Source organism: Ascochyta rabiei, chromosome 10 (assembly GCF_004011695.2).
Source record: "Ascochyta rabiei chromosome 10, complete sequence".
Taxonomy (NCBI): Eukaryota; Fungi; Ascomycota; class Dothideomycetes; order Pleosporales; family Didymellaceae; genus Ascochyta; species Ascochyta rabiei.
The window spans coordinates 1,737,347-1,764,819 of NC_082414.1; the positions used below are offsets into that span (position 1 = coordinate 1,737,347).

Sequence of the window (27,473 nt, forward strand, 5' to 3'; positions counted from 1 at the left end):
TAAGAGAAGAGAAACTAAAAGATTTCTACTTCTGCCCTTAGAATAAGGCTATTACATACTAAACAGAAATCTTAAAACTACTAAAAGAAGAAAAAGCAAAAGCATATAAAACATAGATGCTATAAAAAGTAGGAAGTAATTTACTAGCTATCTACACAGACGCTTCCTCTGTAAAGGGAGGCCTAGGGATAGGAGTAGGAATTACAGTCCTAAACTACAACTAAGAGCCTAAGGAAATCTACACTATAAACTATAACATTAGTAAAGGCTAAATTATATATAACAGAGAACTAGAAGGAATAATAAGAGGCTTTAAAATTGTAGCTACTATAGCTACTATAGGACAGGACGTCTAAGTCTTTACAGATAACTAGGCAGCTATCCTAAGACTAAAAACTCCTTTAAACAAGCCTATACAGGCTTAGCAAATACGCTGTATAAAGGCAGCTAAAACTATTAAAGATAAAGGAGCCACAATAAGCCTTAAATAGACCCCTAGCTACTAAGACATTGCAGGAAACAAGAAAGCAGACCCTCTAGTAAAAGAAGTAATAAAAAAGAGGCCTACCTCTAACGCTATAAGCATTGCTATAACTAGAATTTAAGTAAAAGCTATTATAATAGACAAATAGGTTTATAAACTAGTTACCTATAAAGCTAAAGTAATCCTTAGGAAAATAGACACCTACACAGCAAAATACTAGCTAGGACTAATAAATAGGATAAAACTACCTAAAAATACTAAATAAGAGATAGCAAGTGCCTACTACTAATTAAAACTAGGATATAGATATAATAAAGTATACCTCTACAACCTATAGAAGGTAGATAGCAATAGATGTATCTACAGCTACACACAAATAACTTAACACCTCCTACTTAGCTATAAAGAATACAAATAAGTAAGAAAAATAATATAGGATAACCTATAAGGATAATAACTCTTAATACAACTACTACTACACATAACTAAGGGAATTCTAGCTACTCTAGCTTTTATTTTAGACACTAGAATAGGCACCTATAAGTAGTACCTACAACAAACAACAGACACCTAAAAAATGCTGTTAACCCCCTAGAGCATAGGCTCTCACTACAGGACTCTGAACCTATATTTACTACCTTTTACAACCACGCTCCTTAAATTACTAGAGTAGCTTAACTGCTCTCGTCTTATATAGTCTTAGACTCACACAGGACGTTAAACTTACAAATCAAATCAAATCAACCCATGAGGCATACTGTTCTGAAATTTTCTCTTCTCCCTTGGTCTTAGGAGTTCGAGCCGTGAGCAACGGGCTGAACGTTGCTAATCGCCTGATACGCAACAGGAGAGATATCATACAAGTTCGAGTTGGAGCCTGACCCTAGCCTATGGTCCGTCTTAGTCGGCGTCAACTGCCCCTCGTTCGCAGATGCCGCGTAAGTGGTCTCGACATCGAGCTTCCGATGCGCAGACTCGGCTCCGGACGCGTCGTCGTGCTCGCTTTCCGGCGAGGTTGATGTGTGGAAATTCGGGACTTCGATTTCTTGAATCCAGTGCTGTTTGAGCCAATCCATGGCCGGATGGTCTCCTCCACCTATACCACCTCTTTTTTCATCATTTTTACCTTTCCGGCCTCGCTTGCGTGGATGGAAGTGTGTCCGAAGTAAGTGAGCAGCAGCATTGTAGTATGCGCCGTATACTTTTTTGTTGCGGCAGTGTTCGCAATTATTAAGAAAGCTTTTCTGGAACGCTGGTGCAATGCAGATGTAGCCTTTTCTGGTTTCAGCGTGCGCGCGTGCGATGTGACGGTCCAGTTCGTGGGTTCCACGGTAGCCATCAGGCCGTTCGTTACAGAGCTGACACATGATTTTCGGATGCTGGGGGTGCACATAGGGTGTTTTGCTAACGACCTGTACCGATACACTCTCGTCATAATCCTGGTAACTGCGCTGCGGCGGAGAAGTTGATCTTATTCTGGTGATTTCGTAGATTGAACAGTCGTCGGAGTCGGACATCGGACCTTGTGCCCTTACACCTATGGATGACTCGATGCGGCTAGAACGATTCATGTGAACAACCTGCATATGCTCTTCCATCTTGTCCTTTCGACTGCCAAAGCTTCGTCCTTTGGATTTGTCGGAAGGCTTCTTTGAGCGACCGCAACCGAGATGTGAACAGAAGTATTCTTTTGCCTTCGATGCATGTACCGTAATATGGTGGCGTTTCCAGTCTGCTTGACGGCCGAAGAAGAGATCGCTGCAAGTTTTCTCACTGCACTTGAACTTGCCGGAAGCTAGGATGCAGCCTGTGATCCGACCCTCACTGTCGCTATCATTGCCACTATCGTAGACACGACCCGAGGTAGCGAATGTTGCTGCCGATGGTTCATCTTTGGTCATGCTTAGGTGAAACTTGCTGCCCTCGGCGACGTGAACATGATTGTGGTGGCGTTGGAAATCAAAATGACGACCGAACCTTAACTTGCTGCAACTCGGTGCAGAACACTTGAACTTGCCAGACGCCAGAACAAGACCAATGACCTGGATATTGGGGTCACGAAAACGAGCACGGTGTTTTTCGGGCGAAATGTTTTGCTCTTGCGACGAAGTGACGTTGGCGTCTTCGTTGTCGTTAGGTTTGGATGCGGTGATATCGTCAACTTTACTAGCCATGGTAGTTTCGACCAAGAAGTTCCAGATCTTGGTGCAATTGTCAGGCTCTTGGAAACTGATTGCCATATCGATGCGGTCCGCACTTTTCCAGATGATGAGAGTATCTTTTTGCTTCAGAAAGCTGTCGCCTTTCGTCGGGTACCTCACCTCAAAATTATCTTCCTTCACAACTAAGAGGTAACCTTCCCCTTCGAATTGACCGGTACCTCGGTACAACCATTCACCTTTTTCCAGTTCGAAAAGTCTCACACGACAACTTGGAAAAGCACTGGCAACCGACGGTGATGTCTGGGGCGGTTCACAATCAAATTCCGTTCCTTTTTCTGGAAAGGTTGGGGCTCGAAATTCTGATTCGATACTACAGTCCGAATCAGCATCTGAATCGATCGTGAGTGGGAGGGCTATCAGAGCAATATCTTCCATATGTCGAGCGAAGTGCGTGAGTACAGTGCTTCTGCCGTTTCCTGTATAGTGTAGACAAAGGGGGCACTTCACTGCTTCCCAGGCAGATCCGAGCTTATGTCCAAGTTCCAGGTGATCGCTCCACAACTGACGACTTGCGAAGGGAGTCTTGTTGAATGGGCAGCCAGTATAGAAGCATGTATAAGGTTGTAGGTCTGTGTAAAGGTGTTTCCTTGACACTGTAAGTAAAAGGTAGGCATGAAGAACGGATAAGTCTTACCTCCACTCAAGGTTGTTGGTCGCTCGAACAGATCGGCCACAGGCAGTGCAGTCAAACGGCGCTCCTGTCTTTCCTTCTGCTGGCAGGGGTGGGATGCGCACTCGCTCTCCCCCTGATATACTAGTCATAAAAGAAACTGTCGATTCTGCGTAGGATGATGTTGTGGTAGGAAGTGACGTGCCCAGCCCTGAGTCTTGGAATTCTGAGATTGAGACGAGAGATTTGGTAGCATCAGCAATGAGTCGTTCCTGCAGCTGATCACGCTCAGTGGTGATTTTTTCACGCTCATGCTGCATACGAAGAAATCTTGCCCAACTGATCTGCCCCAGTTGCTCTACTAAAAGAGTGTCAGCCCTAGGGTACTTGATCGATATGAGACCAGCATGATAATCGTTGGCGGTACGTTCTTCTAGAAGGCGGAATGTGGCATGGTCGTCATGTTCGTCTGCCACGGCCGGGCATTGGAGTGCAGTTCCAAGATCGATTAAGCACTGAACGTATATGGTGATTTCTTTGACCTTCTCCTTGAATTCAATGGATGGTGCAGTGCTTTGGTCGGTATCACATCCACGATCAGAATCGCTCTCGTCGCTGCTCGCCCTACCATCTGCATCAGCGACCAGCAGTTTCATCTGGCTAGAGACTTCTTTCGCGTTTGCACATAGATCATTGAACTTTGGAAGGTCTGCTTGTGGTACAGGGAGCGAGGTCAAGCCTACATTATGTCAGCCTACTTATCTAGTTGAGCACTCTAGTACGTACACTTGAGGAGCACTTCGCACATAGGACTGAGAACAGACATGATTGTTTGTCGAAGATCATCGGATCGATCAAGGGTTGCATCAAGCCGGCTGTCCAATGCGCCATATCCATTCGCCCATAGCTTTAACATCTTGTAACGTCGTCTCAACAGCCTTTGTTGAGATTTTGAGCACATGCTCGAAAGTGCATGCTGCGCGATGAAGCCGAGCGACCTCAGACAAATGGTGGTAGCCCTCGCTACAATGCCGAGATCATGACTTTCGAGCTCGTACCCGGTGGTCTCCTGCCATCGCTGAATTTGTGTGGTACCTGACAGATCGAATTGTGGAGGCTTTGTCCCAGAAGAACGATTATCCATGATGACAAAGTATATGTTACTAGTGGTGCTTCTGAAATCGTAGTTACCGCTTTCGCCAGGCTGAACCAAGATGGCAGCCAAAGTATTAGCCGTGTGCGCAATGAAACGAGAATGTCTCGCTCGGGGACGTGAAGGCGAGCTCGAAGTGAACGAAATAGATTGTGGTAACAGGAGAATATCGAATTTTTGGGCTTGAAGGTGAAGAAAGACAGTGATTTATGAGGTGGCAGGCTGAAGGTGCAGGAGGTGCTTGATGACAAGGTGATGCGGGGCTGAGTTCTCGGTTGGGGCTGAGCAAGGCACTGCACTCACGAAAACGCTCATATATCATCAGGCTGCCAAATTGCCTGCACGATGTTCCTAACTCCCGTCCGTCTTTTGAAAGATGTCTGGTATAGAGGTAGCCAGCCTCGTGATTGGCGTCTTACCAATCTTGGTAGAAGCTGTCAAGTCATACACGACGATTTATCAAGGGTTCCAAACTTTTCGCCATTATTCCAAAGAGGTCAGGACTTTTTCAGTACAGCTAAAGACTCAGAAGGGTATCTTCAGTAACGAAATACGTCTCCTGCTACGCCTGGTCGAAGACGCAAAGATTGTCAACGAGATGATCGAAGATGCAAGCGACAGCCGTTGGGCCAGCAAGCAGCTCAATGATAGGCTATGTGAGATTCTTCAACACGACTTTGAGTTATACAAAGACACAATAGAAGAAACAGTCAGGATAGTGGAACAACTGAAGCTTGAAGTTGAGAAATACAACGTTCTCCTTGCAGACAAAGTGCAGGTCAGTATACCACTTGTGCTCAGCGCTGGTCTCCCCTACAACCCCGACCACTACTCTAATCTGTAGGCTGTGCAGACAGACACCATCAGATCTACGATCAAGCACCTTCGTGGAGCGGTGAAAATCACGTTCGACAAGTCAAAGCACGAACTATGGCTGGCAAAGCTACGTGATAGGAACGCCGACCTGAGCGCGCTTCGAAATCAACACGAGGCCTTTCGCCAACAAACTACATCGGTCTCAGAGACAGTAGTGAGACATAAAGTCCTGCCCGTTCACTTTGACAAGATACAAGAAGCTTCGCAGAAGCTTCATGAAGCTCTCTGCCGGTCCTGGTGCTGCGATGATGCCGCGCATAGGGGCCACTATGCCAAGCTGTGTGTGGCCGCTGAAGCAAATGCTGAGGTTCAACTCGATCTTGCAATCTCCTGCCAAGAGCCCTCCGATAATGAGAGAAACCCGTAGGTGTGTGAAAGCCCCACGTCAACACCTGGCTGATGTATAAACAGACTGTCGTCAGAACCTCCACTATGGCTCTACGTGCAATCAATGAGTATGTCTGGGCAGCAAATTGCGCAAAGAATGGCAGCAACGGAGCTGTTTAATCTGCAGTCTTCCATACCTGCTGAGCTCAGACTCGAATGCGGGCTGTCCATTCCAAAGAACAAGCACCCACATGATCCCTCCCAGCAGCCACGTTGTCGAAAAAAAACGAAAAAAGTGCATTTTGCAGATGCCACGATAGGTCTGGATCCTCATCCGAGTGTAGCTGTAGACTCTCTGTCAGTGGCTCCTGTCGAGGCAAATCTCTGCTTGCAGAAAGATATATGTCACTACTTAAGGCAGACTACGAATTCTTCAAACACCGCGGTTGTGGGACACTGCGTGGGGTACCTGGAGACTCCCCAAATCTATAAACACAGGTTTTACTTACGACGGGCCGGGAATACGGGTATCACCGCTCCAGCGGACGCTACGGTCTCAACCATCTATTCTCTGTTCGATATGATGCGAAAGGAGGCAGACGACACTATGGAGACGGAAGACCAGTTGAAGCTCGCCCACAAGACCGCATTAGCGATGCTCCAGTACAACGATACTCCATGGCTGAATGAGCGTTGGAGACTTGGAGACCTCAACTACTTTGGTTCCAAGGGTGCTTTCGACGAGACCGCTTTCAACTCGCTGCATCTCAGCTCGCAGATACCTGCGCCGCAAAGACCAACGCCAATCGCCGCCAACATGGAAGGCATCCAAGGCCCTGCAAAAATCATCAGCGAAAAGGTGCAGTATGGTATCAACAACGTCACGCTTTTCTTCCTTGGTGTCGCCCTTCTCGAGATTGCGTACTGGAAGCCTATCGAGGACCAGATGAAGCCCGGCGACCACAACAATCAGATCTATGCTGCCCGCCGGATCGCTTCATCAAGGCCGTCGAGTCTCGGCCCGGCGTATCAGAAGATCGCAGAGAAATGCTTGCAGTGCAACTTTGGATTTGGCACGAAGCTCGAGAGCAAGAGGCTACAGACGGCTGTGTATAACGATGTTGTGTGCGGGCTGGAAAATTTACTTATTGATTGTTGAATCTCGAGGCGTTATTTCCGTCACAGACAGCACATCATCAGACACGGAGCACTCTATACATCGATATCTTTTTCATCAGTAGCGTTCACACAAGGCAAAGCCTTGTCGACCAATAATCGTTGAGGACACAATCGGATTTGTATCTCACTGTGCAGAAGTCTAGGATACTTGCCCAGTACCCATCGTAGCCATTTGGTCTTATAGCCGAGGTCGTTCTATCGCTGTCCGTCTACCATCTTCTCAATATCAGTGTATCTCATTTCCACCTCCCACAAATCGCAGCAATAACCTGATCTGCGCACAGACTGGTTGCAGAGGCCAATCACATCCATGCACGACGTCCTTGCCCTACGGTCCAGGAGCGCAGTGAACAGCCATACAGGCCACCGAACCCACAGCAAAGTACCGCTGGTCAGTCGGAGACAAACAGTCGAGAGAAGGGAAGACTTACTGGGCATGGTGAAGCAAAGGAAATGCACTGTGGACAAGACTGATGGTTTTCTTGATGATGAATGTATGAGTGAGTGGTGTTGGTCTATTCATATCGCACCGGTTAGAGTCGACAAGCTGTCAGCTCGCTTGGGCAGTAGAAGAAAGAAAGAAAGAAAGAAAGAAAGACCGTGAATACAGGTCTGATATAGACAGCACGCCATCCAAAAAGTGGGTCACATGCTCCTCGAAGCAAACAGCGTAAGTGACGCATATTTGAGCTGTGCTGAGGTCGTTACCCAAGAAGCTGCAAGATGACAGAAGACTGCAATGGCACAGAGTGAGTTGAAGACTAAACCGCATAGTGCGAGTGGAGAAGCATTTAGGTGGTGGTCAAGACGTCTCCAAGGCCACATGATTTGCCGTTTGGTAATGCAGCGCCAGTGAAATGTGTCGTGAGTGAGAAAACAGAACAGCCTCTATCCCAATAGAACTTGATAGATACGACGTTTCCCTCCATCTTCTTATTATTCCACAAAGAATAAGGTCTGCACGAGCCCATCTCATCGTCAGACAGCTTCGTGTCATTGTGAAGGACGCGCCCAATGACGGTGTGTGGGGTATCCCATGATCTCATTGGCCAGAGCTCTCCACCACATCAACGACGTCAGCTACAACGCACCATCTGCACCACCCACTCCCCCAGGACGCGAATGTACACGCGGACACTGCACTGCGCGATCCGCCGGCCATTGACCATCCCCACGACCACCCCACCCCTTGGTCGAAACCCGGCCCGCGCCTTCACCCCCTCGCCCCGCCCACCCGCAGCCCAAAATATGCCGTCCGCGCCCAAGATCACCAAGACCGAAGCCCTCCCCGCGGCGGAAGCGAAATGGATCGAGTTCCAGAAGATCACCTGGAGCGATCAAACGGGGCGGCGGCGCGTCTGGGAAGCCGCGAACCGCAAGACGCGCGGCACCGCTGGCGTCGACGCCGTCGCCGTCACGGCCGTCATCCGCCACCCGAGCCGCAGGCCCAGCACAATCATCATCCTGCAGTACCGCCCGCCCGTGGACGCGGTGTGTGTCGAGCTGCCCGCGGGCTTGGTGGACGAGAAGGAGTCGCCGAGCGAGGCGAGCGTGCGGGAACTGCACGAGGAGACGGGGTATAAAGGGAAGCTTACGTTTATCAGTCCCACGATTGTTAGTGATCCCGGCTTGAGCAGTGCGAATATGCAGTTGGCGACTGTGGAGGTCGATTTGAAAGAGGGGGATGCGGAGCCCGAGCAGGCGCTGGACGATGGAGAGTTTATTGAGAGGGTGGTCGTCCCGCTCGACGAGCTGTATGAGAGGCTTGTGCAGTATGACAAGGAGGGTAAGACGGTGGATGCCAGGCTGTGGCATTGGGCCGCAGGCATGCACTTTGCGAAGACGATGCTGTAGGCCGTACACGATGATGTAATGCTTTCGCAGCCAAAAAGGTAGTATTTGTACGCACATTTACCTGCACTCTTAGCCACGTTTTATGGGCCTATTTTCTGCCGCGACGGATGAGCCCAACGATTTAATGTTGATTTGACCACAAAGCCTTCCAGCTTCGACGCCAATTCCCGACCCTGACCCACACCTGCTGTGTCCTACTGATGCAGAAATGTAATCCTCTCCGCCGCTCCATCCTCCAACCCACAAAGCTCCTTGAAACCTCCAGCAGCCTCACCCTTCCTCTTCGTCCGAGCCGCAAACGCCTCCAACGGACAGCTCTTGCCCGGTCCACTCTGGCAGTCAGGCAGTGCCGTGATGCCGTCGTTGATATTGAGCCTCACGAACTTCTCCACCCGGCTGCTACTTTGCTCTTCGGTGCCGCTGTCGTCGGCCTTGCAGGACAGCAGCTCGAAAATGATGCGCCCGCCCATGGGCGAGACTTGCGACTTGCGCCACTTGCGGGTGTGCTGGATGTGTGATGTGGGCAGGTGTTTACTGTCATTTATGATGTCGAGTGCGGTGATCATTGGTGCGATGTCACCGTCGTGCACACTGTTATCATTAGCTGCCAAACATCGCTATGAAGTGATGGTGCTCACAAGCTGAAGAATACCGGCCCCGCGTTGGGTCCCTCGAGCAACAGATTTGTCGTCGCGTTGAGCCACAGCCAGCCCATGGCTGCTGCGTACTTCTGTCCAGGCCCTGCACGGTAGTAATGTAGGATGTCGCGGGCGTACTCGAACGCGAGGAATTCGTCCTGCGTGAAGACATCGCACCACGCGCTCTTCCCGCGCACAGTAGTCTCGAAGCCGCACATCTCTTGCATGGAGAAGATGTCCTGGGAGGTGAAGGACAGACCTGTTTGCGCTGCCAGACGCTCGGCGATCGGTGGCAGATAGGTGTTTCTGTACTCGCCCATGAGTCGGTAGCCTTTTGCTTTGCCTTCTTGGCTGTCGATTTGGTTAGAAGGACAGGTTCGGCCTGGTGTGAGCGTATCTGCGCCTCGATGTTTCTTCTCGGAGATGACTCGCAGGTTAGTGGCCGTGTCCAGACCGAAGAAACCGAGTGCAAAGTGCCGGGCTGTCTCTATCACTCGCTTCGAACCGCTGGCCCAGTAGGTGGTCGCGTTGCGGGCAAGGGCTTGTTCGACGAGATGGTGGTACCTGGTCCGCAGTCGAACTCCAGTGGTGAAGGAGCCGAGGCGGCCACTGAACGGCCCAGTGCTGGTCAGTTGCTCGAGGTGCGCGTCATCAGACCAGAAGATTTCCCAGTCGTTGAAAAAAGCCAGACTACCAGTGAAGCGAATCCCACTCTTCTTCATCTTCTCGACAACCGCTTTTTGGTTACCGCCAGCGGTCTTGGTAGGATAGCGCTCAGCGTGTCGAGCCATCATGTGCACCTGCTCTACCTCGCAACCGTCAGGTACAGCAATCCCGCTTTCAACGACATCAATGACCTTTTCTACCCAAGGACCGTTACCGCCGAGGTGGTATAGTATGTTCCAGTCTTTTGTCGTGGTGCCAGCACCCTGCTCGCGCTCGAGGACATTACCGTCGTTGCGTTGCGGGTGCCACCAGCTACTCCAACTCGAGTGATGAGGCTTGCCTGCGCACTCGTACTCACAATACTCCGTGTGGCCAGGGCGCCTGTTTTGATAAGGACGAATTGGGCTCGTGGAGCATTTCGAGACATGGCCCCAATAGAGCGACAGTAGGGCCACTACAGCGCTGAAAAGAAGCAGTGGCTTTGTGTAAGCTGCGTGCATCCTTGTCGCAGTGCGGATTTGTAGACGGCGGTGTCTGTGGAGGACAATGGCGTGTTTTGATGGACGTTGTTGAGCGTCGTTTGAGGGCGAAACGAGAAGGCGGTGAAGCCCGTCACTCCGAACGCTCCTGCTTTACGAGAAGCCATGTCGAAGATGTCGAGAACAACTTCCAGCGATACAACACGCGTTGAACCTCTACACGCGAACAGGAATCGCTGTCAGTGCTACCGATAGGTGAGATGACGTTGCTGTTCAGGGTTTCGACCGTACCGTGCATGTGGTTCGCGTCGTGCGGAACGATCGATCCCGAAAAATGCCTCGGCAAGTCTCCACCTCCGCCTTTTGCTCGACATGATCCACAGCCCAACACCACGACGGTAGAAGCCTGGGATCGTGCAAGTTTGTGTCTGTCAAAGGTTCTTGTAACAGTCTACGAGAGATTAAGCACCCCACCACCAATAGCATCGCTAGCGCTCAGCGGACTAGTGCTGACAGCACTCGAAGAGATAGCATTGAGACGACAAAAGTATCCCAATCATCTACAGATCTCCGCATAGTTGTAGCATCAAGCAGATACCATGGCCGACGACAGCTCCAGCGGTACGACAACGCAATACTACGAGCCTGACCCGGAATCGTACGTGCAGTTCCAGCGTGAGATCTACGCCAGTCTACGAAAGCCCAAGTACTCGACTAAGCCCCACGAGTGGGAGGCAGCGGCGCGCAATGCCATTCCCTTGTCTAATTTCCTCTACGTCTTCGGTGCGGCCAGCAGCGAGAGCACCCATGCAGCTAACCGCTCGGCGTTTGAGCGTTACCGCCTGCGACCCAGCATGCTCGTGCAAGCAACGGTGCGCAACCTATCCACGGAGCTGTTTGGGAAGACTTACAAGAGCCCATTGCTGATCGCTCCCATCGGCGTGCAAGAGATAGTCCATCAAGACGGCGAGGAGGCAACAGCACGAGCGGCCAGAGCAGCGAAGGTGCCCATGATTCTCTCGACGGCCGCAACACGCAGCATCGAACAGGTGGCCAAAGCGAACGGAGACGGCGATCGCTGGTTCCAGCTCTACTGGCCGAAGCCGCAGGCCGAAGAATTCACAGCGTCGCTGCTCTGTCGCGCAAAAGCGAACGGGTTCAGCGTGCTGGTTGTAACGCTCGACACATTCCAGATTGGCTGGCGACCCAGCGATCTCGATGAGTCGTATCTCCCTTTCATCTGGGGCCAGGGCTGTCAGATCGGGTTCAGCGACCCCGTCTTCCAGCGCATGTACGCCAAGATGCAAGCGGAGGATACGCGGACCGGAGTGCAGAAGATGCAGGAATTGTGGCAGGTGCTCAGGCGGCCTGGTAGTATGTACGGCGCGGCGAGAGTGCTGTCTCATGCGAGCATCATACCGAAGGCGCTGTTCTTCACCAGTATTGTTGCGAGTGGAAACTACCGTGACTGGGATGATTTGCAGACGCTGAGGCGGCTGTGGAGCGGGCCGATTGTGTTGAAGGTTTGTTTGAACTCGAGCACCTCGCGGTGAATCTGCTGTTTACATGATCAGGGCATTCAAACGGTAGAAGACGCACACCGCGCCATCTCGCACGGCATGGACGGCATCATCGTGTCCAACCACGGCGGGCGTCAGCTCGACGGCGCCATCGCCAGCCTCGACGCACTTGCGGAGATGGGCGCCGACGAGCAGGTCCAGGCGTCGGGCCTGACTGTGCTGTTCGACAGCGGCATCAGGACTGGCTCCGACGTGCTCAAGGCGATTGCACTGGGCGCAAAGGCGGTGCTCGTCGGCAGGCCGTATGTGTACGGACTCGCCATGGGAGGTGAAGAGGGCGTCCGGCACGTGCTGAACTGCCTGCTTGCCGACACCGACTCGAGTCTTGCTAATCTGGGGCGAAAGAGCATTGGGGAGGTCAGCAGGGAGGATTTGAGGGTGATTCAGCAGCCCGCGAAGCTGTGAACGTGTACTGCTGTCCTGTTTGTTCGTCACGGTGAATGATTGGGTCTCTTTGGGGTTGGCTTGTACTCATCCTGGGCATTGACAGTGCATGTAGCGAAAGAGTTGTCAGCCGAGGAGTTCAACATGCAGAGTCCTTCTTTCTCTCATCAACTGAACTGCTTGGCTGAAAAAGGAGAAAAGGAAATGACCGAGAAGAAGAAAGAAACAACCAAGAAGAAGGAAATAACCAAAAGAAGAGAAGAATAACTAAAGAAGAAAGAAGTAACCAAAAGAAGAAGGAAGGACCAAAAGAAGATCGAAATAACCAAAGAAGAAAGAAATAACCAAAGAAGAAAGAAGTAACCAAAGAAGAAAGAAGTAACTAAAGAAGAAAGAAGTAACTAAAGAAGAAAGAAGTAACCAAAGAAGAAAGAAGTAACCAAAGAAGAACGAACAAAAAAAAAATAGTAAAATGCAACTCCACCAGAGTCCGCGGCACGAAGAGTCCGCTATCTACCAGGTACACTTCCTCCCGCATAGAACAGGCGGCATGGCTAAGGGGTGTGTGTTGGCTGTTACCTAGGCGGACCGATGTTGCACAACGCAGCGATGTACGCGGTTGTGGAACTGCTGCTGCGGTTCGAGTGCATCGAGGCAAGCGACTGCGTCCTGGTGGCGCGTGGGTGGTGGCTTCATGCGCTGGGAGGCAGGGGTGTTCAGGGAGAGAGAGTTTTGGGGTGGAGAGCAAGTGAACAGTGGGGGAACGGTGGGAAGGGTGGGGACCTCGTGCAGGGCAGGCGGTTGGGTTGGGAACTCTGATTTCCAGGCTGGGACGCTTCTCTCGCGAAAGCGCAGGGCCGAGTGTCGATCGATGCAGGATCATGCACGACATGGAGTGCCGGGCTCGTCGGTGGGTGCGGGCATGCAAATCACCGAGTGCGCGAGGGCGGGCGTTGGGGGGGGGACGAACGAGTCGCCAGAATTGCAGTGGGGGCGTGGGGGGGGCGTCGATGAGGCTAGCGCTGGAGCGGGACTGGACTGGACCCCCCGCGATGCAAGCGAGCAGGTAAGGCGGACGTCGTGGCAGCCGTGTCTTGTACCTCTTGTACCTTTTGTACCTTTTGTACCTCTTGTATCTCTTGTATCTCTTGTACCCCATCATCGCGCCTTGCCCTCTGCGCTGACGTGTGACGCCGACCGAAGCATCCTCCGCCGCCGTCTGCCTCAATGTCTGGCAGCAGAGCCGCTGCAACTCTGCTTGGGGGGCCGTCTCACGCCCGCCGTCACGTCGCACACGCGGCCGTCTGAGCCCGCCAGCCATTGCTGCTGCTGCTGCTGCTACTATCATTACCACTACTACTACTACTGTCGTCATCGCCAGAGCCACCACCCACTGCGCGACGCACGTCAAGAGACGAAGCGCGCAGGAGATGCAGCCGCCGCGGCGTGAATCGGTGCAGGCGGGCACGGGCACGGACACAGGCACATGTCCACGACCAGGCGGGCTTCAGTCGCGCGACGATGAGCATGACGTCGACGACGACAACAAGGAAAGCGAGGACGCGAGTGAGCCGCAGGACGGCGACGAGATTGCCAACGACAGCTTCTTCCAGCGCTTCCACCTCGCCCACGCCGAGAGTCACGACGACCAGAGTCACGACGACCAGAGTCACGACGACCAGAGTCACGATGACCAGAGTCACGATGACCACCAGAATCACGACCACCAGAATCACGACAACCACCAAAGTGATGACAACCACGACGACGACAACCACGACGACCACCAAAGTGATGACAACCACGACGACCACAACCACGACGACCACCAAAGTGATGACAACCACCAAAGTCACGACAACCTCCAAAGTCACGACAACCACGACGACAACCACAACGTCCTCGATGCCTCCACCGCAGGCTCGGCCTCGGCCTCGTCCACCACCGACACCACGCCCGCCCTGCAGCACCTCACCTTTGCCGTCCTGGGCGCCCGCGGCGTGGGCAAGACGACCTTCATCCGCCGCGCCCTCGACCTGCCGGACGCGACCGCCCCCGCCGCCTGCACCCGCAAGTGGTCCATCGACGGCACCCCCTATCTCGTGCGCTTCCTCGAAATGTCCGTCACCGACGTCCACCTCGCCGACCGCCACCACCTCGCCTGGCCCGAGACCGTCCACGACATGGCCACCCCGCGCATCGACGCCGCCATCGTCCTCTACGACGTCACCGCCCAGCACAGCCTGGCCCGCGTCCCGGACATGCTGGCCATGCTCGCCAACGCCCACCTGCCCTTTGCCCTCGCCGCCTGCAAATGCGACCAGCACCCCGCCCACCGCGAGGTCGACCCCGCCGTCGTCGAGCAAAAGGCCACCTCCTTCCTCGGGCCCCTCAGCGTCTTCTCCACCTCCGAGTCCGCCCCCGACACCCACCGCGCCTGCCTGTCCGTCGTCCTGCGCGCCGCCATCGCCGCCACCGCCGCCACCGCCGCCACCGCCCCCGCCAACCGCCCCCGCTCCCACGCCTCGTCCCGCCGCCGCGCCAAATCCTCCGCCGTCCTGTCCATGACCCAAAAGGACCTGTGGGCCAAGAAGCACGAGCGCGCCAGCTCAGAGCTCTCCTCGCACTACCCCCGCAACCCCTCGCTGGGCGCCCCCGCCCACCGCTACAAGCCCAGCGATGCCAACAAGACCTTCTTCAACGACGAGTCCCCCACCTACGACTCGGACGCCTCCGACGCCTCCGACGCCTCCGACGCCTCCGACGCCTCCGACACGGCCCGCAGCATCCTGACCGTCCAGCCGTCCGACGACAACGGCTACACGTTCGACCAGCTCGTCGACCGCCTGCTCGCCCAGCCCATGTCCAAGTCCGACTCCACCTTCGTCGCCGTATTCCTGGCCCTGTACCGCCGCTTCGCCACCCCGAGCCAGCTGCTCGAGGCCATCCTCAAGCGCTTCGACGCCCTGGCCAAGAACAGAGACATGCCCATGATCCGCGTCATCGCCCAGCTGCGCTATCTCGCCGTCCTGCACCAGTGGGTCGCCTACTACCCCGGCGACTTTGCCTTCCCCACCACCCGCAAGCTGGTCCGCATGTTTGCACTCGCCATCGCTGCCAACCGCGAGTTCTCCGTCGCCGCCATGGAGATCATCCGCGACCTCGACGTGGTCGCCGACGACGACGACACCGACTGGGCCTGCAGCGACCGCCAGCGCGCCCAGAACGACCAGCTGCCCGCCTTCTACAACACCGTCCTCGACGAGGACTCGGAAGACGACGAGTTTGCCCGAGCCATCGGCCACATGGCCTTGGGCTCCGCCCGCCTGTCCGTCGCCCGCAGCACCACCACGGCAGCCTCCCGCTCCACCGCCGGCTCCCTCACCATCGTCACCCAAGTCGAGCGCAACGAGCGACTCGCCCGCCAGCTCGAGCCCAACCCCATCAAGCCCCTCTCCAAGGTGCAGTGGCACCAGCTCATGGCCCAGGACGACGAGCTCATCGCCCGAGAGCTTACCCGCATCGACTGGATCATGTTCTCCTCGGTCCGGCCCCGCGATCTCATCCGCGACGTCAGCCTCTCCACCGAGGCGCGCAAGCACTGCAAGCAGCTCGACAACGTCACCCGCATGACGGCCCACTTCAACCACATCGCCTTTCTCGTCACAAACTACATCCTCCTGCGCGACAAGCCCAAGCACCGCGCGCTCATGCTCGAGAAGTGGATGCGCGTCGCCCGCCAGGTCCGCAAGCTCAACAATTACAACTCGCTCACCGCCATCATCGCCGGCATCAAGGCCACCGCCGTCCACAGGCTCATCGCCACGCGCGATCTCGTCCCCCAGCCCGTCACCCACGACTTTCTGAAGCTCGACATACTCATGGGCTCGCAGAAATCGCACTTTGCCTACCGCCTCGCCTGGGAGAACAGCTCGGGCGAGCGCATACCCTACATTCCTCTCTACCGCCGCGATCTCGTCTCCGCCTCGCAGGGCTCGTCCACTTTTGTCGGCGTCAAGGCCGCTGCCCCCACCTTCTCGCCGCACCCGGGCACGAGCGTCTTCGCGGCCGCTGCCGGCTCCCGGGAAAGCAAGGAGGCGCCGCTGGGCGGCGTCGTCGGCAAGGAGCGCATCAACTGGCGCAAGTTCGAAATCATGGGCGACGTCGTCGTCGGCATCCAGCGCGCCCAGGGCACCCCCTACCCCGCGTGGAGCAAGGTCGAGGACGTGCGCAATCTCATCCTGGACGTCAAGATCTCGAAAGACGATGAGGTAAGCACTCACTGTGTCATGAATCCACGAGCTGGCTGACCCCGCAGGAACTCTACGACCGCAGCACCCATCTGGAGGCCACCGGGGCGAACGAAAAGGGGCGCTTCGCCAAGTGGCTCGAGAAGCGGTAGTCGGTACCGACACTCTACATCCACATCCGACCTGCCTACACCTCTCCCATCCGACCATCTCATCTGTTTGCCTATTGCATGATACCACCTCCCCACCGCCACGGTCAAGTCGACTGGCGCTGCATCTCCCACGTCCTAGCCTATAGTTGTATTTATCCTAGTTTGTTATATAGTGTTCTATATTCTATATTCTATATTCTATATCACTATACAATATCTCTCTATACATCTCTCTATATCTCTATACACACTACTATACAATACTTTGAAATTATTTTTATTAATATCTAATCTACTTCTACCTCTAAAAAAACACATTACTACACGTCACGGGTTTTCATACTGTTCGAACCCTAGTCATTCCATCTGATGGATTACTGTACCTTTTTAGGTCCGTGTAGCTGAGGTGGGTTCAAGTCAAGCCCTTACATGGAGTTAGATCTAAAGAGAGGGTTTATAAAGGCTAGACTCTAGGTGTATAGACTACTTACTAGGCCTTTATATGTATTTATCGAGTATAGCTTAGCACTATACTTTATTTAATTGTTATATTCTGTAGTAGCATGTTCGTTAAGAAGCCTAAGGCCTACTAGCTTTTCCAAGCAGTGTCTGCCATGCCTACTCAACACATATCTAGTTAGATAGCGACTGTCTGTCACCATCCTCTAAATCTGCCTTGCGCTTCGCTAGCCTCGGTACGCGCACGCTACACTCGAGCCTACGCACTCCAGGGGCAGAATACAGTCCCTCTCGATACGAACGCCTCGTATTTGTCTGTTCGCTTGCCCGTTTGATGCTCCCGCGGGTGCTGCGCCTCGCGGCCACGCAATTGGAGAGGCGGCGAACCTTATCTGCACGTCCAACTACCGTGCCGTGCTGGCCCGTTGCTACCTACACTACGCACTGGATTGCTCTGCAGTAGGTGCAAAGGAGCTGGTAGTTGGTGATGCACCGCACGGATTGCTGTGCTAGGCGCATTGAGTGCGAGTTCATGCTGGCGCTTGCGTACGCACTCCCTCGCCGCAGCAAGCATCACGCCTTGCTTTGCTCGACGCCTAGCCTGTGCTCGGTGGTGCGGCACGCGTTTGATCTTGATCGACGACATCCCTGCCCTGGCCGTGGTTCAACTAGGAGACGGACTCGCTGCTCGTTTCATGACGCCCTTTGCGAGTTCCTTGTTTCGCTGAGCTGGCGGTTTCTGGTGGCTTGACTTGTTGGCTCACAACACATTGACGACACCGCTGGCCGGACTGCACGCGCAGAGGCGCTCGATATTGATTCACGATGCAGACGCCTGGCTTCACGCTCGCGCCGCGCGATCCGTTCGCCGACGCAAAGGAAACGCTCTCGTCGTGGGACAAATGCATGGCCAAGGACTACTGCAAGTCAGTTGCCCACGCCGCCTCACTCCATTGTCTCGCTCACGCCACGTAGATGGCCCGTCATTGCCGTCATCATCCTGGGCGGCCTCGTCGCCTTCAGCGTCGTCTTCTGCATCGCGCGCTGCATCTGCTGCGGTGCCGAGTGCGCCCTCTGCTGCTGCAAGTGCTGCACCTGCTGCTGTGGGCGCAGCGACTCCGGGCACCGGCGCATGAAGAGCGAGAACCAGGCCTATCCGCCGCCACAGCCGTATCCGCAGCAGCCGTACGCGAACGCGCCCGCAAACCCATACGCAGAAGCAAGGTCGTTCGCGCCTCCACCGCCGCCGCCGCAGATCAGCACCCAGTACCAGTCGCATCCCACGCCCTCGTTCAACCCGCAGACCAACCCAAAGTTCGCGTCCGCCGCAGCCCGCCCTGCATCGCCCGAGCGGCCGCAGTATGCGACGTTCGACGCCCGCAGCCGGCCGGTCAACGAAGATGCACTGCCCGCGATGCCGAGCTGGAGCAATGCGCGGAGCGTGCAGGTGCAGGTCGAGGACGAGGCTGTGCCCGAACGGCGGGGCGACGTCGAGATGGACAGACTGCACTACACCAACAGTCCGCCCAACACGTCCACAGCGGGCGTGGCTGCTGGGGCAGCAGGGGGTGGAATGCGAGCCTCGCCCGGGCCAGGGCGAAGTCCAGTATCGCCGCTGCACAGCACCGACGCATACAACCATCAAAACTATTACCAGGACCAGAATCAAAACCATTACCAGGACCAGAATCAGATCCAATACCAGGACCAGAATCAGATCCAATACCAGGACCAGAATCAGATCCAATACCAGGACCAGACCCAGAACCACATTCAATCCCATAACCAGAACACATCCCCCGCATACGCACAACACGACTACAACCGCGCACCCTCTCCCGCGCACTCCCACAGCCAGTACAGCCAAGCCTCCGACCCCTACGACCGCCGCTCCCCAGTCCAACCGCAGCCCTACAGCCAGCCCTACAGCCAGCCCTACAACGCCCCCTCGGACCGCTTCCCCTCCCCCGCCCCGCCCAGCTACCACACCACAGCACCGAACCCCTACGCATACGCCCCGGCCCCCGTGCAGCCGTTCGACCAGCCGCGCAGTTTTACGCCCGGGAGCGGCCGTGCGGGTGGCAACGTGGCCTACGACCCCGTGCCGGATCGAAGCCAGACTGCCACCCCGAGCGCCTACCCGGGGCAGCAGACCTACCAGGCCTTCCAACCGCAAGGGCAGCCACAGCCGGGGTCGTACACGGGGGTTGCGAGGAAGCCTGTTGACGGGAGTCTGAGGGACGTTTAGCTTGGTTTTGGACTCGCTGCGTGCATAGCGTGGCGTTTGGCAATCACGGTGGATTCGCGGTGGGATTTCCTAGTCAATTCAATACGTGGATCACTTGCTTTTTGTCTTTCGTTGCTTGTGTTGTGTTGTGTTGTGTTGTGTTGTGTTGTGTTGTGTTGTGTTGTGTTGCTTCTTCACTTGGCTATCCACTGCACTGTTCTCTCCTATCCCCTTCCTTTCTATTCACGAATCTCCTATCGATCTACCTCGTCCTCTCACCTCTCTATAAACACATCTCTATCCTGTATTTCTACCACTCTACCTTTTCCTCCCAACTCTCTATTAACATATCTCTATCCTACATCCCTACACCTCTACACCTCTACACCTCTACATCTTCAAACCGCTGCGTCTTCCAGGGGTTCAGGTGCAGCATTCATGTGGAGCAAGGCACGCGCAATAAACGTCACTGGCGGCACGAATCAAGTGCGAATCAACGGTAGAGCACACGTGACAAGATGAGCTGATATTTGTATTTGCAGTCTGCGAAATGTACGACGCGCACCACCTTGGCTTGGCCTTGTTCGGCCGAGCCGAGTAGCGTGGAATCGGCGAAAACGACACGGAAGGAAAGAAAATAATTACAGACTCCACGCTGACTGATCCAGTAGGTACGAACCGGATTAGCTTGGGCGGTGGATCGGTGGGCGGAGGAGAGAGGGGGGAACGCGGGATTGGAATTCAGTCGAGATGCACTTTAGACTCGCCCCGTCGTCGTCGTGGGCACGGTCCTGGTCGCAGTCACGGTCCTGGTGGCCGTCGCGGTTCTCGTCGCCGTCACGGTGCTGGTTGTCCGTGCGGTTTGCGTGATCGTCGCTACCCGCACAGCTGTCACCACGACGAACCTTTGCACGGATGTTGTCGCTGTCGTCGTCGAGATACTCGTCGAGGTGGTTGTTGTGGTGGTAGGCAGGATGCTGAGAGCTGTCACTGTGATGAAGTTCTGCACAGGCGTTGTGACTGTCGCTGTCAAGGTGCTTGTCAAGGTTGCTGTTGTGGTTGTGGTTGTAACGCTAATAGCTGTCACCGTGACGAATCTTAGAACGGATGTGGTTGCTGTTGTCGCCGCGCAGTTGGTCCCGGGGTTTGCCGCTCTAGTTGTCGTCGTGCCTGTACTAGTCGAAGCTGGCGGCGTCGATGTCGTCGTGACGGCACTGATCACTGATGCACTACCAAAGGGCGGAAACGGGCAATCAATATCATAGTAGTAGTACGGCGACGTTGAGTCGGGCGTAAAGTACGCGCTCCTAGGTCGTTTCCATTAGTCCGAGCACCAACGCAAAGCCACTCTTAAGCACGTACAGACTAGCGTCGAAGAATTCACAGAACTGGTTGGTGCTGTCGCTTGAGTATCGGAAGCTTTCGCATCTGGTGTCTGTCTTACAGAATGCAGCACAAAGTGTGAACGTCGAGGGAGCACTGTAAAAGAAATTGCCCATGTAAAAGCTGAGCGTCGTTTCGTTGTGGTACCCGACAGTCCCGCATATCGATGCTGCGGATGTCAAGCAAACGAGACTAAGGAACCCGAAGATAAGATGCAAGACTCCCATCTTCAGGCTTGCATGGAGTGCTGACGCTCTAGCTCTAACAGACTACTAAGCTTCTATATAGTAGTCCGACTTGGTTCTAAATTGCTGTACGCATACCACGATTGGCTCAGGAATGTGCAACATAAACATACGCATTTGTGTGTTGTGAGCTCTTTGTCGGCATGTGCAAGTAAGTACTACGCCAGATACATACCCATCAGCATCGTCCCAAGGTCACGTTCAGCTGATTGCATGCCCCTCGAGCTAAGGTTTCAAGAGCCTAATCGCTGAATAGAATTTGTGGTACGAGACCCTGTGGCTTTTTGGAATCGCGAGGCTAGTGAGTAAAGTAAGGAAGGGCTTAGCGAGTTTTCGCTAATTACATGCAGGACATAGATACTTTGCTGGTGCGATGTTATGTTTCGCCATCATCGCGAGAATAAACATCTACCACTGCGCAAGAACGCAAATCAGTCAAATAATGAAGCGTCTGAATACCAAAATCTCGGTCTACTTAGCAGTACTGTGATTATGACTACGTAGGTAAGGGACCGAAGTGTCTTAGTTTTTCAGCCACACGTCATGCTAACGTATTCAACGGGTGAGTCGGCCACACGGGCGAGTCGGCCACTCTGCCAAGACCACACCAACATTCTACCCTATTATGGCTTGCATTAGCCCACATTGGCATTGTTTATAGTAGTACAGTATATAATATTATTTAGTAACACCTTCTTTAGGCTTTTTACACGTGCGCGAGTTATGCCCTACGTTGTGGCACTTTTTACAGCGTCTTTAGGTTGCCTTACCTCCTTTAACACGTACTTGCTTCCTTGCCTTCTTACCATCACCACGCGCCCCAAACTCAGTTAGAGTAGTTAATCAAAGGCCTTCCTCAGCTGTTAGGACTCCCTCCTGCTGCAACTGCTTTCTTTTATGCGATTTACGTTGCGTAGCAGCCTTATTTGCTGCTTAAAGCCCAGTAATCTCCCTTTAAGCCAACACTAGCTTGTGCGCTACTATAGCTGCGCCTTTAGCAAGCTTTTTAAAGGCCTTAACTATTAAAGTCGGTGAGCTGCTTGCATGCCTTTGAATCCTCTCTTAAACCAGCGTTGATTGCGACCCTAATTGCAGGGTAGTGCTTGGGGTTTAGGACTGCCAGGGCTCATCTTCTACAGTAGGTAGCGGTGGGGTACGTAGGCGGACATCAAGACCCATTATAACCTGTTCTGGGTCAAAGGGGACTATTCCAGCGCCTTGGAAGCCTCCTTAGATATTGCTAGAAGTAAATGTCTCCTTGTAGGCGTCTATAAAGCATGGTAGGAACTCAGTTTTAGTAATATGAGTAATGTAGTTGCGCATGAGATTCTCGGCTTAGCGCCCATATGCCTTCTTCAGAGGGGCAAAACAACCCACATCTAGTGGTTATTCCTAAAAGACATTACAACGCTGGATACGGGGCGTCATCCCAGACCCCTGGGCCAGGAACGTGGGGGCTGGAAGCGAATTGACGTAGCGAGACCTTACACCCGAACTCTGGTTTTTTTTAGCGCAGCAGGAGTTCCATCTGGACTCAATAGATGGAAGTTGAAGCAGCGATCCCTCGCGAAGTTTCTTTCTTCAGTTGGCGTACCGACTGTCTAGGTATCTTCCGGTCTGCCATATTGTACGACCCCAAGCCTAGTGCCTAGTGTAGTAATCCATGTTGCTGCCCAGACGTCAAAATCTTCCTTTCCGTTGTACGATAGCAAGCCTAGTGCATAGTAAAGTTGTCCGCGTTGCTGCTGAGGCGTCGGAAGTTCCCTTCTCAACAACCACCGCGGGGACTATTCTAGCGAGCGAGAATACCCCTTCGGTAGACTATATCAAATTTCTCTGGTTCAGTAAGCGGTGGAAGTAGGTGCAACAGCGTTGTAGTAGAAGTTTGGGAGGCTTGATTCTTGGCGAGTGCCATACATGGCTTTACACGATGACGATGATGGCTCTCAGTTTTCACAAGGTTTACTGAGTCTTCGGGATATAGACCACAGCGGTGTTTGAGTCGTGTTTGTATAAGAATTCCATGTCGCTCCTACGGTAAAAATCATCCGCCAGCCTTCACTTTCAACAACAGTCTCTCATTTCTACTTACTGAACAATCTCTTTCATCACCAACACCAATCTACTCACTATCATTCATTCATTCATTCATTCATTCATTCATTCATTCATTCATTAATTCATTCATTCATTCCACCTGAATCATGCAGCTCCAATTCATTCTTACTCTGATAGCCGCGGCTGGTGTCGTCTCAGCACCTGTTCCCGTTGCTGAACCAGCTCCCCTTCTCGAAGCCCGTGATGGCACAGCTATCACCGGAAAATACATTGTCAAGATGAAGGACGGAGGCCTCATTGATACCACCCAAATCGCCCTCGCACTCCTCAAAAAAGACGCAAGCCAAGTTTTCAACTTTGGCAAATTCCAAGGCTTCGCCGCTGAGATGAGCGATAGCGTTCTCAATGTAATGCGTCGCTTGCCAAGTTTCGATTATGTCGAGAGAGATGCCGTTTTCCAGGCCAGCTGGGTGAACGAGGATGTCGATGTCGATGTCGAGAAGAGGGCTGCAGTCACCCAGAACACCGCTCCCTGGGGCCTGGGACGCATCTCCAATGTCAATCCTGGAAACTCGTCTTACACCTACGACAATTCCGCTGGTGCCAACACATGCTCCTACATCATTGACACAGGAATCTACACTGCTCACCCTGATTTCGAGGGCCGTGCCATGTTCCTCGCAAACTTTGCCGACGATGGCTCCAACAGCGATGGCAATGGACACGGCACCCACGTTGCAGGCACTGTCGGATCAAAGACCTATGGCGTGGCCAAGAAGACCAAGCTCTATGCGATCAAAGTCCTCAGCGACTCAGGTGCAGGCTCCATTTCAGGTGTCATGGCTGGCATCGCTTTCGCTACCAACGACGCTAAGAGCAGAGGTTGTGCCAAAGGTGCAGTAGCCAACCTGTCACTTGCTGGGTCCAAGTCCGCAGTGTTGAACACTGCTGTTGCCCGAGCCGTCGCTGCTGGTCTCTTTGTGGCCGTTGGTGCTGGCAACGCAGGTACCGATGCCAGCAACACATCTCCCGCCTCCGAAGCTACCGCCTTCACTGCTGGCGCCACCGACTCTTCTGATAACTTCGCCTCCTTCTCCAACTACGGTAGTGTCGTAGATGGCCTCGCGCCCGGAGTTCTCATTCTGTCCACTTCGAACACCGGCGGCACACAGGTTAAGTCTGGCACCTCTATGGCTACTCCTCACGTCGCTGGTCTCGCCGCCTATCTTCTCAGCCTGGAGGGTAAAATGACTCCCAGTGCTCTTGCTGCCCGCATCCAAGCGCTCTCTCAGAAAAATAAGATCATCGGTGTACCTTCAGGCACCAACAACTATCTCATTTCCAACATCATCCAATGAAAATTGGCTGGTCTTCGGTTTGACAAGAAGTTCTACATTGGTTTGCTCGGCGCAGCGGCGCATCTTGCCCAGATGTTATGTTTCCCTATACCCTGTTACTTTCTATGCAAGGAGCATTTTCAGCCTTTTTTTGGCATTATCTATTATCTGATAACTATTTCATATCCACTATCACTATAATTATCTAATATTCAAGAGCAATTGCACCTATCCAAGCCCGCATCTTCTAAATGGCATTGCGAAAACAATAGTCTAAAACTCCTGTCTAAGATGCTCCCAAAACGACATTCCCGATTTTTTGGAACACACTGGTTTGGAGCCGAATTAGCCTGTTCGCAGATATTGACCCGCTCTAGACTTTGGAAGTAGGAGTAATACTATATCCTAAGCTTTGCTAGGGCTGTTGTAAAGAGATTTTCGTGCTTACAGAGGAATGCATCAGGAATGCAATGTTCAGTACAGCCGTGTTGTAGGGGAAAGCGAAAGGTCAAGGACGGGATTAGGCAGAACGGTATCGGTGCGCAAGCGCTCGTGGCTATCAGCCGGTCATCGACGGTGCGCTTGTAGAGGCGCAGTTGACTACCTGTTATAGGCGTAGCTCAGCATTTGCATAGACCCTTGCACAAGCATATCGTGGTGACAACAGAGGCAGTATTGGCGAGGAGCAAGCGTAAATCCGGCGTCCGCATATGCACAGTAATGTGTTATCAGTATGCTTATATCAGCTCGATCTTCGAAGGTTCGCCGAGTTAGTTAGAGAGCTTATCTCAAAATCTAGACGCTCTACTGGCCAACCAACTGTATGCAGATGAAGCTTACTAATCTGCTAAGCTTTCTGCACACATAGCTGACATGCTTATAACGGGTAGTTTACTGTACCCGCAAAAACTAGGCTTGGCTTGTTGCAGCCATGGACCCATTCCACACTATACGGCGGCCTGAGATGTGCCGAACTTCTCCATCGCTACAACGCCCATTGCCACCCTAGAGGCGTCTTGACACAAACCTCACTCCTCTGTCAACAACATCGCTCGAGGCAATACTTAGGCGCCCACTCTAATCAAGCTCGTTGACGCTGCAGGTGGCTTGCACAAACCAGCATGTTGGCCTGCAAATCTGCCCCAGATTCCCCGCACTGGGGTTCTAGCGCTGGACGGCAATAAGAATGCGTTGAAGTTAATCATGTAAATAGGCTACTTCAGTGTTAGGCTATATATGACCGCAATTCTTCCCCGCCGATGGTATGCTTTACGTTTTGGATTTGGAGTTGGCTCTTTTACGAATTCAAACTCAGCATGCCGACCGCGCACGAAGATCAGAAGCTCTCCCTATCAGACAAGCAGGATGTGGCGCATGTACTAGACTATGCTAATATGTGAAGATCGCTGTCTTCTTGTAGTCGCCTACTTAGGTAAGCTTAGCCATGGTCTGCGGCGAATGTTAACGTGCGCCCCCCTTTACACTACCGTGCGCCCCCATTGCCACACTCGGCTGGCGTCGATGCAGCCAAGACACGCCGCCTCGCTAGAGTAGCCTGTAAAGGTTAATTACTATAGGGATCTGCCGCTAGATAGCTTTTTTAAAGGCTAAGTGTCTTACGTGTTATTTATTACGCCTAGGTGTAGGTTGCTACGCGTTAACGCGCGTGTTGTTAAACCTTAACACTATTAACATGTTATTATACCTTAACACTACGCATATTATGTTATATTACTAGTATTGCTATACTGTTAAATCCTTTACTACTACCTCCTGCGTAGGGTGCGCAGTTGTATTTACTATTACGCCTGCCGTTGCTGTCTAGATAGGAGTTAGATAATAGAGACGATAGAGAGCTGCTACTAAGCTACCTACACTAATAACAACCTATAAGAAGCTATACCTATACGTAGGTGGTACACTATAGTAGTTACTACTAGCCAGCAGCAGTATTGCAGCAGTACTAGCAGCTACTAACACCTTTACCAGCACTATACACCTCGCCTCTGCCTCTACCTCTAGGCAACAACACCAGAAATAGTAGGGTTAACTATAACAATAGCTTCAGGTTTACAGTGCCTCTGCAGAGCTATAGGTAGGTAAGCTAATTAAATGTGTACTACAGTTAATAGTTAAAATACTGCACTTAAAAATTACAACTTAAAAATTATATCCCCTAACGTACCCCACGGACGAGCCGGTCACCGGACGAGTCGGTCACTTTTGCCAAGCCCCTACCAAACTACCCTTCACATACTAATGCCTTCTTAACAACACCATTTAGACGCGTTAAAAGAAGCTCAGATACAGCTTGCGCTTCAGGCTCTTAAACAAAACGCGACTCTCTCTTAGCGACGCGCTGCAGCTATCTACAGAGTCTCTCAAACAACACTAAGCAACCGACACGCAGGACGACCTTTACGCGCTAATTCTATAGCTAACTTGCAGAAGCTGGACAACAACAAGGAGAAGGTGATTATTAAACATGTTCTTGAGCTAGACGCGCGAGGGTTTTCCCCTCAGCTCTTAGATGTGGCTACTATGGCCAATTCTTTACGCGCTAAGCGTAATCTAGGTCCTGTTGGCGCAAACTGGCCTAGTACATTTGTTAAGCGGCACCTAGAGCTTATAGTTAAGTTTAATTATAAGTACAACTACAAGAGAGCCTTCTATAAGGATCCTAAGGTTCTACAGAGCTGGTTTAGCCTGGTAGCTAACACTAAAGCTAAGTATAGCATCTAGGATAAAGACACGTACAACTTTAACAAGACAGGCTTTATAATAGGCTAGATCTCCCCAGGAGCAGTTGTTACAGCTTCAGAACGACGAGGTCAGCCAAAGGCTGTCTAACCAGGCAACTGGGAGTGGGCTACAGCTATAGTAGGCATTAATGCTAAAGGATAGGCTATT

General features: G+C 52.8%; 10 protein-coding genes across 10 annotated transcripts, besides 22 other annotated features; 7 read left to right on the top strand and 3 right to left on the bottom strand.

Annotated features, from left to right (window-relative positions):
- Positions 1-1,228: part of a mobile genetic element that runs on past the window's edge.
- Positions 1,229-1,272: 44 nt separating this feature from the next.
- EKO05_0006691 (uncharacterized protein) lies at positions 1,273-4,460 on the bottom strand (the record flags this gene model as incomplete). Its single annotated transcript, XM_038940540.1, has 3 exons — positions 1,273-3,292; positions 3,341-4,055; positions 4,103-4,460. 3 exons carry the CDS (start codon positions 4,458-4,460, stop codon positions 1,273-1,275), a joined length of 3,093 nt encoding a protein of 1,030 aa, XP_038798190.1.
- A 385-nt stretch (positions 4,461-4,845) lies between these two features.
- On the top strand, positions 4,846-6,831 carry EKO05_0006692 (uncharacterized protein; the record flags this gene model as incomplete). The annotated part of the gene is made up of 3 exons (XM_059636851.1): positions 4,846-5,247; positions 5,323-5,708; positions 5,757-6,831. 3 exons carry the CDS (start codon positions 4,846-4,848, stop codon positions 6,829-6,831), a joined length of 1,863 nt encoding a protein of 620 aa, XP_059492834.1.
- A 590-nt stretch (positions 6,832-7,421) lies between these two features.
- Positions 7,422-7,449: a tandem repeat.
- A 524-nt stretch (positions 7,450-7,973) lies between these two features.
- EKO05_0006693 (ADP-ribose diphosphatase) lies at positions 7,974-8,705 on the top strand (the record flags this gene model as incomplete). The annotated part of the gene is made up of 1 exon (XM_038946188.2): positions 7,974-8,705. One exon carries the CDS (start codon positions 7,974-7,976, stop codon positions 8,703-8,705), a length of 732 nt encoding a protein of 243 aa, XP_038798192.2.
- A 194-nt stretch (positions 8,706-8,899) lies between these two features.
- On the bottom strand, positions 8,900-10,509 carry EKO05_0006694 (Acid phosphatase; the record flags this gene model as incomplete). Its single annotated transcript, XM_059636852.1, has 2 exons — positions 8,900-9,296; positions 9,344-10,509. 2 exons carry the CDS (start codon positions 10,507-10,509, stop codon positions 8,900-8,902), a joined length of 1,563 nt encoding a protein of 520 aa, XP_059492835.1.
- A 578-nt stretch (positions 10,510-11,087) lies between these two features.
- On the top strand, positions 11,088-12,473 carry EKO05_0006695 (Lactate 2-monooxygenase; the record flags this gene model as incomplete). The annotated part of the gene is made up of 2 exons (XM_038940248.1): positions 11,088-12,011; positions 12,063-12,473. The coding sequence occupies 2 exons, from the start codon at positions 11,088-11,090 to the stop codon at positions 12,471-12,473; spliced, it is 1,335 nt and encodes a 444-aa protein (XP_038798194.1).
- A 1,071-nt stretch (positions 12,474-13,544) lies between these two features.
- Positions 13,545-13,607: a tandem repeat.
- Positions 13,608-13,774: 167 nt separating this feature from the next.
- Positions 13,775-13,844: a mobile genetic element.
- Positions 13,776-13,819: a tandem repeat.
- Positions 13,845-13,882: 38 nt separating the features above from the next.
- EKO05_0006696 (uncharacterized protein) lies at positions 13,883-16,854 on the top strand (the record flags this gene model as incomplete). The annotated part of the gene is made up of 2 exons (XM_038940409.2): positions 13,883-16,723; positions 16,771-16,854. 2 exons carry the CDS (start codon positions 13,883-13,885, stop codon positions 16,852-16,854), a joined length of 2,925 nt encoding a protein of 974 aa, XP_038798195.2.
- Positions 14,350-14,392: a tandem repeat.
- Positions 14,911-14,950: a tandem repeat.
- Positions 15,179-15,226: a tandem repeat.
- Positions 15,610-15,646: a tandem repeat.
- A 175-nt stretch (positions 16,855-17,029) lies between the features above and the next one.
- Positions 17,030-17,058: a tandem repeat.
- A 124-nt stretch (positions 17,059-17,182) lies between these two features.
- Positions 17,183-17,280: a dispersed repeat.
- An 858-nt stretch (positions 17,281-18,138) lies between these two features.
- EKO05_0006697 (uncharacterized protein) lies at positions 18,139-19,561 on the top strand (the record flags this gene model as incomplete). Its single annotated transcript, XM_038940334.1, has 2 exons — positions 18,139-18,239; positions 18,289-19,561. The coding sequence occupies 2 exons, from the start codon at positions 18,139-18,141 to the stop codon at positions 19,559-19,561; spliced, it is 1,374 nt and encodes a 457-aa protein (XP_038798196.1).
- Positions 18,966-19,105: a tandem repeat.
- Positions 19,562-19,676: 115 nt separating the features above from the next.
- Positions 19,677-19,729: a tandem repeat.
- A 568-nt stretch (positions 19,730-20,297) lies between these two features.
- On the bottom strand, positions 20,298-21,150 carry EKO05_0006698 (uncharacterized protein; the record flags this gene model as incomplete). Its single annotated transcript, XM_059636853.1, has 2 exons — positions 20,298-20,847; positions 20,903-21,150. 2 exons carry the CDS (start codon positions 21,148-21,150, stop codon positions 20,298-20,300), a joined length of 798 nt encoding a protein of 265 aa, XP_059492836.1.
- Positions 20,311-20,402: a tandem repeat.
- A 560-nt stretch (positions 21,151-21,710) lies between the features above and the next one.
- Positions 21,711-22,549: a mobile genetic element.
- A 281-nt stretch (positions 22,550-22,830) lies between these two features.
- Positions 22,831-23,030, top strand: EKO05_0006699 (uncharacterized protein). The gene has a single exon (XM_059636854.1). The coding sequence runs from the start codon at positions 22,832-22,834 to the stop codon at positions 23,027-23,029; it is 198 nt and encodes a 65-aa protein (XP_059492837.1). The 5' UTR covers position 22,831; the 3' UTR covers position 23,030.
- Positions 23,031-23,300: 270 nt separating this feature from the next.
- Positions 23,301-23,362: a tandem repeat.
- A 10-nt stretch (positions 23,363-23,372) lies between these two features.
- Positions 23,373-24,584, top strand: EKO05_0006700 (uncharacterized protein; the record flags this gene model as incomplete). The annotated part of the gene is made up of 1 exon (XM_038946189.1): positions 23,373-24,584. One exon carries the CDS (start codon positions 23,373-23,375, stop codon positions 24,582-24,584), a length of 1,212 nt encoding a protein of 403 aa, XP_038798198.1.
- A 1,354-nt stretch (positions 24,585-25,938) lies between these two features.
- Positions 25,939-26,016: a dispersed repeat.
- Positions 26,017-26,022: 6 nt separating this feature from the next.
- Positions 26,023-26,202: a mobile genetic element.
- A 384-nt stretch (positions 26,203-26,586) lies between these two features.
- Positions 26,587-26,700: a mobile genetic element.
- A 26-nt stretch (positions 26,701-26,726) lies between these two features.
- Positions 26,727-26,812: a mobile genetic element.
- Positions 26,740-27,473: part of a dispersed repeat that runs on past the window's edge.
- Positions 26,917-27,302: a mobile genetic element.

Excerpts from the sequence above, each read along its gene's own strand:
- EKO05_0006699 (XM_059636854.1), top strand. The coding sequence starts at position 22,832 with ATGTTGCTGCCCAGACGTCAAAATCTTCCTTTCCGTTGTACGATAGCA.